The 11,140-nt window shown below is 38.2% G+C and overlaps 1 protein-coding gene across 4 annotated transcripts; it reads right to left on the bottom strand.

Moving 5' to 3' along the window:
- Positions 1–1,806: 1,806 nt before the first annotated feature.
- On the bottom strand, positions 1,807–10,735 carry LOC113449592 (asialoglycoprotein receptor 1-like). 4 transcript variants are annotated; one of them, XM_026720679.2, is made up of 6 exons: positions 10,492–10,735; positions 6,678–6,847; positions 5,857–5,907; positions 5,630–5,766; positions 3,565–3,668; positions 1,807–2,152 (listed from the first exon to the last, which is right to left on the bottom strand). In XM_026720679.2, the coding sequence occupies exons 2-6, from the start codon at positions 6,754–6,756 to the stop codon at positions 2,044–2,046; spliced, it is 480 nt and encodes a 159-aa protein (XP_026576464.1). In that variant the 5' UTR covers positions 6,757–6,847; positions 10,492–10,735; the 3' UTR covers positions 1,807–2,043. The 4 variants fall into 4 exon arrangements, with proteins under 4 accessions (XP_026576464.1, XP_087782406.1, XP_087782405.1 ...); XM_087926280.1 differs by having other exon boundaries at positions 1,807–2,262; positions 10,492–10,626; XM_087926279.1 differs by having other exon boundaries at positions 6,738–6,847; positions 10,492–10,626.
- Between the last annotated feature and the right edge of the window lie 405 nt (positions 10,736–11,140).

Below are 11,140 nucleotides of genomic sequence, written 5' to 3'. Positions count from 1 at the left end.
ATATTTGCTTAATTGTCCCTTTTGGTGGCTGTTTCAGGATCCTTTAAAGAGCAAGTTCTTTTTCCTGTTCTTGAAAATAGTACAAGGTGGCTGTGAACTGTCACAGGACCCCTATGTCATACCAAACTGTGACTTCTTTAATTATGGTTTCCTGAGTCAAAAGCCAGGGTTTACAAAATTGTATCGTGTTTAGCCAAACACATGAATCAAAATGTTTTGTCCTAAGAGGAAGGAAATTGTGTTCTTGGTAAATGGATACTGTCGTTTCATTGCCACATCAAATTCAGGAACTAATTCTGCTGTGAAGTCACTCATTATCGTTTCAGAGTAGTAAACAGTTCTCAACTAGTTGTAAAAAATGTAATTTCCTCTAAATGTTAGTTTTGAGGACATGGAAGAGGTTATGATAATTAATTTATAAATGCACATACAGGAAACAATGTGGGGATATCTACTTTAGGCAATCCAGTAGCTATCTGCATCTACTCTCAAAGACAGCTGCTGCACTTGAAGAAAACATCAACAAATCTTCAGTAGTCCAAACTATCCATTATAACTTTACTCAAAGGCATTAGAAATTTAATATTTCTTTGTTAATCCTGATTACCTATATAACAGATCCTCATACTAGTCTGTTGGGAAAGCTCATTCCTATTACTATTAAAGGCCATTGTGAAATATCACATCAAGTGGAACTTTACTTGGGCTTGCTAAATAATATGCATGCCATTCCCATGATGCAATATATAGTTCATTTTTATACTGTGATTAAGGCATCTCTGTTAGTTGCATCCCATATATGGTTTTCTCTGATAAAGAGATCTGTTTTGCATCATCCAACCCAAACACCTCAGTTGTTTTTCTTGTCTTACAAAGAAATTCTTTCTGTTAGGACGGACCAACAAATTTGTGTCCCCCCCAAATCTTCTTCCATTTGTGAATTCTCTATTTTATTTCTGTCCTTTGGAAGGGAAGTCACCAGGTTAATAATGTAGCTAAATCAATCAATGAGAATTTCCATACAGGATCTTTCCTGCAATTCAGAAGCTGCTGCTGCAGGCCTCCCCAGTCTTGTGATAGTATGTGGAGTGGAAACAATGTCAATTTTCTTTATGCTCTTGATGGCAACTACCACTGGATCAATGGACTAAATGAGTTAACAAACTGAATCAGCCAAGTGTTTCTCCCAGTGATTAAATTCACCTTGTCATACCTTTGTTAGTGGAAATAAATGATAGGGATAGATAAAGGCTCTTTTCCACAGGTCCAATACAAGGAGACCAAAATAGTTCATCTAATATGCATCAGCATATTCTAGGAGGGGGAAGTTAATTTTTAAAAGACCAAATAGGAAACAAATTATTTTTGTATATATAAAACATGTAAAGTATAATCATAAAAGGCAAAGCATATATGAGAAATGGACCCATTGTTTTATGCAAGTAACTATCCTGCTTACTTCTGCTGTGAGGCAAAAAAACCTCCATAGTTTATTTTTATCTGTTGGCCTGGTGTGGAGAGCCCTAATTTTGTATTGATTTATGTGAACCAGCACCCAACTGGTTGACATAAAGCAACCCAACATACACAACTCAGAATGTTCACAGACCATACAAATACATCACCTTTAAAATGTTAAATTGTCTTCTACAGAAGACAGGAGGATGCTTTTACACGAAAAGAGCTTGAAATGAATATATGTACATATTTTGCTCTAAGTATAGCAGAGTAAAGCACAATAGTTCAGTTTTCCAATGTCTGATGGTCATTGGCATTTATTTTTCTGATTTGAAATGACAACCACAGTTCCTCTGGAAAACCTTTATTTTTAAAGCAGCAATATAATACAGGTTGATATATTCATTCAAGGACGAATTAGGTGTAAAGGTAGAATTCCATGTAACTTGAAATAAGTTGGAAAGGAGGACTTACTCCAAAATTTTTAATTGCATTATGATAGATTCTTATCAGGGCCAGAGTTTATGAACTGATGATAGAAATCCGATTCTGTCTTGCTGTGAATTTCCACTGCCCAAAGAGTTTTTATACCGTCTCCTCACAAACGAAGCGGTTTAATTCAGAGCAAGATCTCGAGATGGTGGAATTTAATCCAATTGTAGAACAGTCGTTTGTTTTATCTTGAATATTAAATCTATGTAGGGAAATTGAAAAAAGTCAGAACTTTATTTACAGGAAATGGAGCAGAGCAGTAATCATGCAGAATGTCAGCTGTAGAACAGAAACTTCATTTTTGTATGGGAGCTGCAGAATAAGAATGAAATAAATATACATGGAAATGAACAACTGGCAAGATTTCATAGAAATTCTTTTATCACAGAAGTTTGAAACGTAAGGTAATAAAAAGATACACACAACCCATCAAGATAACTAGGTTTTGTGAATATGCTTGGTGGCCTGACTCATATTAGAGGTGGAGGATATGTTTTTCAGCTCACACAATTCAGTCATGCAACCCATCAGGAATGATGTGACCAGTTTTATCCTTATTAGGACTTTTCAGATAGCCAGAGGTTATTAGAGAGAGCTCAAACCTCTTCTGGGAATTGCACTCATAGATGTTTGCACTTATATATACTGGACATTAGTAGTTGCAAGAAGATTTATTTTATTTTATTTTTTATTTATTTTATTTGTCAATCACTTACAAGATAATAGGTATAAGTATAAACATAGTTATGAATACATGGAATGGATACATATAAGAAAAATAAAAAAGAATCAATAGGACAGGGACGCTAGGCACGTTGGTGCGCTTATGCACACCCTCTACAGACCTCTTAGGAAAGGGGTGAGGTCAATACCGTAGTAGATAGTCTAAGGTTAAAATTTTGGGGGTTTGGGGAAGAAACCACAGAGTCAGGTAGAATATTCCAGACATTGACCATTCTGTTGCTGAAGTCGTATTTCCTGCAATCAAGTTACCCGAAACACCATCAGAATAGTGTATACATTTCACCTTCTAATGATGGGTGAATTAATGCCTGAATATTTGCCATATGTCATGTTAAATCTAAGTAACCCGCACTCTTTTTATTTTTAGCTTAGTATGTTTTTTTTTGTGGGTTTCTTCTCCATTTAGGTTGTTTTTCCATTAGACCAGCACACCCCATGGAATGATTATTACACTTTCTTATACCCGAACATCTATCAATTCAAGGATTGACTCATCCACAGGTGGGCTTATCTGTAAGTATATACAATAATATTTTTGTTTTCTTAATATTATTTTTTATACAACAATCCAGAATAGATCAATATTATTAGCCCTAGGCAGCAAGAGCTGACTTCCCCTCAATTCTTTGTTAGGAGCAGACAACAGGAACCTTACTTCTTTAAAGAAAATGCCAAAAGCTGCAGTGGACACAGTAATTGGTGTAACCACAAACAAGATCAGAGTCTGGAGTTCTAAAAATTTTACATGTTTTTCTTGAAGGCCCATCAAGGAATACATCCATGCTTGCTTTCAGATTCGGTCAGCTGTCCAAACATGGCCTATTCCTATGCTGTGTAAACAATAATAATCAGAAGTTTAATAAAACTTACAGGCCAGGGTCAAACTTTGTGTTATCAATCCACTTCCACTGTCCATTGGAATTTCTCAGGCCAATGAAGTAATCTGCAATTTGTGTTTTGCTATTCAGGAATGCCTGGATAGGATACACAGGAACAAAATGTGATGAAATACAGTGACACCAAATTCTGTTATGAACTTGTGTAAACCTACATTATTTGTATAAGTGGCATATAAATTGCATCAACATAAACCACGGATCAATAAAAATGATGCATTATTTGATAGTCCTTATGCATTACAGATAGTCCTCGATCTACAACATTAATCGAGCCCCCAATTATGATTGTAAGTTGTGATGGTCAGCAAGTGGGTTATCACATGATTTTGCCTGGTTTTGTGATCTTCTTTACAGTTGTTATTAAGATAATATGGCAATTATAAAGCAAACAACATGATTGCTAAGTGAACTAAAATGATTGCCAGTTGTTAAGCAAATCCACCTCTGGCTATGGGACATTTTTTGACATAAACTAGAAGAAAATGCTGGTTTCTGGCAAAAACATTGTAAATCACAGTCACGTGACTGTGGGATGCTGTAAACAGTCATAAATGTGGGCTGGCTGTTGAATGAACAAAATGCAGTTATGTGACTGGGAGGCGGGGAGAAGCTTTGGAACTGGGTTATCAGTACCTTTTTCAGTATCAAGTTTATCTCCATCTATATAAAAACTTCTGTTTCAAATAAATACAAGGCATTCCTTGTAGGTTTCAATATAATTTCAATTCTAAGCTCCCTGGAATTGGGCCAATCAAATGCATATTCTTCAAGGAAAGAAAATTAAAAGAGAATTAAAAGCCTTTTAATTTCAAGATCTCTCCCATATACACAATATTTGTGAAAGTCATTTCATCTCAGTAGCTGAAGAAAATGGGCTTCCAAATTTGTCCTGTTCTACTTTTAGAATGTTTTAACACTGGTTATACCACTACTTTTCCTCAACCCAAGGAGGAAAATAGTAATTAAAAAAAAAAAACCTCACCAACACTTCAAAAAGATTTTGCTTGTTACTTTGTTATTTTTCAGAGGTGAAAATACCCTCTCACCTGAGGGAATAGTTGCCATGGTCTCTAATATTTAGAATAACTTTTTAAACTAATTTCATAATATCTGGGGTAGCTATGCAGTAGCTTAATATCTGGAATGTTACTGGTTCTAAATCTACCCCAAATATTTATGTGTGTTTTTAAATTACTAATTTTCTTTTCCTGAACTACTTACTTTTCACAGGGCTTTCTTCTTTAAAATAGGCCCAGTGGTCCATCATTTCATTATTTTTCTGGTCACCTGAGGTAATATTTCCAGGTGACTGGAAAAATGATGAAACATTTTTTAAATTTAAAAAGTGAAAAAAAAGGTATAGGTAGTTCTCGACTTACAATAGTTCATTTCGTGATGCTTTAAAGTTACATCCCTAAAGAAAGTGATTTATGACCATTTTTCACACTTAAGACCATTGCAGCATCTCCATGGTCACATGATCAAAATTCAGCTTGGCAACTGACTCATATTTATGATGGTTGCAGTATCCTGAAGTCATGTGATCCCCTTTTGCGACCTTCTGACAAGCAAAGCCAATGGGGAAGCCAGATTCACTTACCAACCGGGTTACTAACTTACCAACTGCAGTGATTCACTTAACAACTAGGGCAAGAAAAGTCATAAAATGGGCAAAACTCACTTAAACAAATGTTTCACTTAGCAACAGAATTTTGGGCTCAATTTATGGTCGTAAGCTGAGGGCTACCTATACTTCAGAGAAAAAAATAATATTTTTAAAAAATGCTTCAGACCTGAATTGAATACTTTGCTAGCTGTTGCCAAAGTAGTTCTGTCTGGCTAAATTTTCTTAAACTGAACTAGAGTCAAATAGGCGTGAGCAACAGGACAGCTGCAACTATGCCCTAATTTCCATTTAAAGGTAAATTGTGTACCCAGGGAGGGGAGCAGTTAGACATTATGGAAATATAATGAGTTTTCAATGTTCGTCCCAAAATACCATTTTTTTTCTTTAATATCCACTCTTATCTACTCACCAGTTCTGCTTTGTTACTGATAATGGCAAGATGAGAATTTAACCGGGCACATTCTTTTTGGCTCTCAACCCATGTTTTTTGCAGCGTAGAAAAATAATAGCACTTTCCTTCATACAGAGTCCACCTTAACGAGCAGCCTAGAGAAAATGAGGATACGGCTTCAGTGCACACCAGGTAGGAGAGTTCACATTGCAAACTGACTGGTGGCATTCACATTGCAAACTCACTGGTTTTTCCTGGTGAGGTGATTTTGGGGACGTCTGAGAAGATCTGTGAAACTGAATACAAATGACTCTTAAAATAACCAGGCATTTAAAAAGTTATCAAGGTCATTCACAAAAAATGTTCACTAAATTCAAGCCCATCTACTCCCTCCCGGGTGCATTATCTTTCTCACGTAGAAAGTGACTCTTTGCAGTTGAGAATTTCCTTTCATGATCCATAAAAACTTTTCATGCTAGTTAAAACACTGATGGAAATGATGTTCTAATAGATCATGGGTGTCAAGCTTGTGGCCTTTTGGGCTAGATGCATCATGCACTGGCCATGCCCATGCCTGGTTTAGTGAAGGGGGAAAAAGTTGTGATACATCATGTGATAACGCTGTGACAACACAAGTTTGACACTCCTGTAATAGAGTATTGAAGTTTGAATATGATCTGTCTCTCTCTCTTTCTCGGTCTTGGTCTCTCTTGTGTAAGAGAGAGAGAGAGAGAGAGAGAGGAAGGGAGGGAAGGAGGGAGGGAGGTAGAGTTAAAATAGCTTCTGAAAGGGATTAATGTTTATCCCTGGAGTTGCATTTCTACCTGCTTGATTAGGGAGGTCTATTTTTGTTTTTACTCTTACAAGCCCAGGAAAAGGAATAACAATAATAACAATGGCAATGTATTTTGCATAAGGAATTTTGGTTAGTGCTACATTGGTCAAAAGAACTGCTATGGTTGAAAATGGACACATCACAAGAATGGCATGACATGCAAAGGAAGCATTATTAACCATTATTTTCCAAAATTAGAAGATTGATAATAAAAAGCAATATAATACATACTATATACAAAGAACAGAGAACTGCCTATTAGCTTAATAGTCAAAGTTGGCACTATTGTACCCATGAGTTTCCAATTCATATTAGTCTGTATTTTAGATGCAAAACACCAAGATATTTTCCTTTTGCATTCAGATTGAAATCTTCAGTTATGAGTCAGGCTTTGCTTGAATCTGAAATATAAAGTGAGCCATGTCAGATTAAATGAGGTATAGACTAGTACTTGTTACTACAAGGTCAGACAAATATTAGTAAGTTAGTAAATAGAAATTGAGATGTTTGCTTAGTAAACTGATAATGACTGTATGGAGAATATGGATGTTAAAATTTCTGAAGTTCCTTTTCCACTTATTTTATTTCAGGTTTATTGTTTCTCTTGTTGGAAGAATTATCCTTCTGGGTTCAGTTCCAAGTGGGGAAAAAGACACTGGAAACATGGAGGCTGTTTGGAAGGTTTAATGGTGGACAGGACTACATGGAGCTCCAGAGTGAAAAGGAAGAATGACCACATGCTTCAAGGTGAAGGAAGACATCAAGAAGGGGTGACATGCTGAGAGTGCCTGGGTTTTATAACCTTTGCTGGGGTTTGAATTGAAGCTTGTATTCTGACTGGTTGTCAGACTCCCATGGAGCCATGCAAGGGCAACTCTGTAGGCTCTCCTGAGTTCCAGGTTTGGTTGAGTCTTGCTGGATGGTGATGCACTGAAAAGGGCTTTGGGCAATTGCTATAGCTTTACCTGGAGATCTTTGTTATATAAAGTATTCTGGCCCAGGCCTTAATGGCCCACCCATTAACAAAGGCGGGGATGAGGTGTTTCTGCTCTTGAGTTTCTACTCTTTTTAGGGGGAATATTCTGCCTTTTTAATACTTCCTAGGATGTTTTTAGGAGAGGCTTGTGTGCTAACTTCCTACACTCTATACAGTTGATGAACAGAAATTTACAAGACTTAGGGCTCTTCCTCACAACAATAACATGCATTGCCCCAGGCTTTGACTCAGCAAAACAGTACACCTGTTTGAATTGTATTGCCACCATAGCCCTATTCTGCCTCACGGTAACAAAGTCAGCAATGGGGTAGGGAGGGATAAGTGTAGGCAAATCCCTGGGAAGGAGGCTTTGAGTCACCTTCCAGTTTGCCCAAGGAGCCTGATTTCTGAAATATAGCAGTGTGCTTGATCCCAAGGCTACAGATGTAGTTGCAGGCATGGGTGGCAGATGGGGGCCAAGGAACTTTATTTTTCATTTATCCTTTATTGTATATTTACTCAGGCAAACAAAGGAATCTGCCAGATGTTCAACAATGAAAAAAAAACCCTATAGCTCTGCAGCAACAGATCCTCTTTCTTTCATTTTTCTTCAAAATGAGATTGTTTGCTGCCTCCCTCCCTCCCCTGTAGCTTGCTTTTCTTCCATTATGGGTATTTGTGTTAGATGTGGGTATGGGGGAAAGTGAACTTCTTCTTGCCTCAACCAACTGGCCTTAGACCGGCCCAGCATGGAGAAAGACAGGCTTCTTGGCAAGCAGCTCCAACCAAAATTGTAATATTGGCGATGCCATTATCCTGACCCGGACACGTTCCTCTGCCAAGGTTCAAGATGTGCTGCCACTTGGGAAGGCCATGGCTAGTAAGCAATGTCCTTTCAAGCTCTTGTTCTTGGAAGGTCAGTGCACATTTTTCTTCCTGCCATCACTTCTCTGGATTCACCTTTCAAGCCAAGGAAGCTACACTTGCCAGACGTAGGTTTTAGTATTATTATTATTATTATTGCTCATCACTGCAAAGCCTAGGCAGACTAGGCAGAGGGCAGAGGGTTATAATGCAGAAAAGAGGAATTCTTTGAGAGAATCCCACAGGTAGGTCTCCTGCTCAAGCAGGGGGTTGGACTAGAAGACCTCCAAGTTCCCGGCCCACTCGGTTATTCTGTTATCTGTTTCTGCCTATAGATCCCCAGTCCCACGACTGCCTCTTTCATCTCAAAATCCCTCTGGGCAGTTCCTCCTCCTCCTCCCCCACCAACCTTTGGTCTCATTTCATTGTTTCCTTCTCCAACGATGTAGTTATGTGTTAAGCAATAACACCCCCCACCGCCGTTCTTCATGTCTTGCTCAACTGAGGCTGGTTGTTACAGGAAGCTCACTTCCTCTCTTCCTACCTTAGCCAGATCTGCTGAGCAATGGAACTGTGGTTTTTTTTTTTTTTTGGATATACCTACGTCCAACCACAGAGCAGAAGGTACAGGAAAGCGGGGGGAGAAAATGACGAAACTGAAGTGGGGAGAGAAGACAGACTGAGGTGGGGTTTGCCAATGGACCAAAGTCAATGATAGTGTCTTCTTTTGTCCAAAGACCAACTGCCCCAGCAAAACAAGTCAAAGCAAACCAAATCCATGCGCATACTTATACATGTGTCTAGTCTCTCTGGCAGCCCGGGCTCAAACTCCAGGCAATTGAAGGGAAAGGGGCATATCCATGGCAACCTCAAATTACTATAACCATGTTGCTTGTATCTTTACAATTTATATTGTTTTATTTGTTTCCTGGTATGATTTGATTGCTTATTAGTAACCCATGACTACCACTAAATGTTGTATTTTATGATTCTTGATGAATATATTTTTTCCTTTATGTACACTGAGAGCATATGCACCAAAGACAAATTCCTTGTGTGCCCAATCACACTTGGCCAATAAAGGATTCTATTCTATTCTATTCTATTCTATTCTATTCTATTCTATTCTATTCTATTCTATTCCGAGGTGGTATTCAGCAGGTTCTGACCAGTTCTGGAGAACCAGTAGTGGAAATTTGGAGTAGTTTGGAGAACTGGCAAATACCACCTTTGACTGGCCCCGCCCCATCTATACTCCCGGGTTTCCAGCTGATCAGCTGGGTCTTCTTTTGTTGCCCTGCACAGGAGAACGGAGCTGGAAAGCAGGTTAGCGGTGTGGGGAGGGAATGGGGATATTGCAGTAACCTTCCCCCAGGAGTGGGGTGGGAATGGAGATTTTACAGTAAAAAAAATTGAATCCCATCACTGATTCCATTCCATTCCATTCCATTCTAAATGCCAGTAGAATTGATCACATCCCACTCCCTATTTATGTGTCAGCATCTCATCAAGCAAGCACAGTAGCTCAAGCCCATCATAAAAGCTCCAGTTTTATCAGGAAAAGAAGAGGGAAAACACAGCTTTAAAATTGTTAAATAGGAACTTAAACTGTCTCCACTGTGTGATAGCTTAAATTGGTATGTCATGAGGTGCTGTTCTTCAAAACCAGTTGTTATGGGGCATGTTTTTTTTTAAAAAAAGATTTAAGAATCTATAAGAGTCAAGCAAAAGGAGCGTAATTAATGCCTTATATATCTGGTCCAGTGAAAGTCATTAGTTACAGCTATTTCAGGCATCAAGTGACCCTATGGGATCTACTTGCCACATTGTTAATAAAGAGGAACTAGTCCCAATTAGAAGGGCAGACAAGAAGGGAAAAGGAGACAATTCTAAATTAACACCACAAACATAAAGAGCTAAGTTTTGAAACCTTGCACTTGGATGGGCAAATTCATCCATTTTACTTCCTATTACATTCAAAGCCATCATGTCATGTGCTGCAACTTGTTAACAAGTTATGAATCTCCAGTCCAACCAAATTCTCCCTCATTCCATTCTGAATAGAAGATTTACATGTCCATGTCAAGTCAATTGAACATGAGTCCCAGAGAAGTTTCTGAAATCTGAGTCATGATTAATTGTTATAAACCGATCTGAAACAACCCAGAGAGGTTGTTAGAGAAAAAAGAAACCAAATAAGCTTACTTGAGAGCAAATGAGATACCGCTTCTGTTTTCCTCCAACGTAGAGTTCTTTCTCTTTGTGCCTAAGACTTCATTACACCATATCTCTCTTCTTAGCTCTTAAGGGAGTCTTATTTTCTTTCCTTCCTCATTTGCTTCACTTGGACCATGTTTCACTTCTCCATTTCTTAAATAAAGCTGTGGAAATTTTCTCAGCTGGTTAGACTATGCCTTTCTTAAGCTATGCGATTGCACTTTATCCTTTTAAAAGCTGTCATGTGCGGGTATCTACTTGCATATGACAGCAGTATTGAGAATATCATTGGAAGAGTGTGTTTTGTTCGCCTGCTCCCATTTTAACCTCACAACAACCCTGTGAGACTAGTTTGGGCTCAGAGCAGAAAAATGACCCAGGTGAACTTTAAGGATATTTGGAGATCCTGGTCAGCTTTTCTAACATCAGAGTTTAGCTTCGTTCTAAATGTTAGAAAGATGTTGATTAGCCCTTTAAGATACATGGCTGAAAACAGGGAGGAATTGCTCTGCCATCCTAAGAAAAGCTGCTGCTGTGTTAAAAGAGGTGCAGGCTTGGTCCTCCTATGTACTCCGAATCACCTTTTTGGAATCAAATCTGAGCACTGTACAACTCTAATGAATTCACCTTGAATGAA

Source organism: Pseudonaja textilis, chromosome 2 (assembly GCF_049901715.1).
Source record: "Pseudonaja textilis isolate UNSWEBS1 chromosome 2, rPseTex1.2, whole genome shotgun sequence".
NCBI lineage: Eukaryota > Metazoa > Chordata > Lepidosauria > Squamata > Elapidae > Pseudonaja > Pseudonaja textilis.
This window is presented reverse-complemented; position numbering and strand designations above follow the sequence as displayed.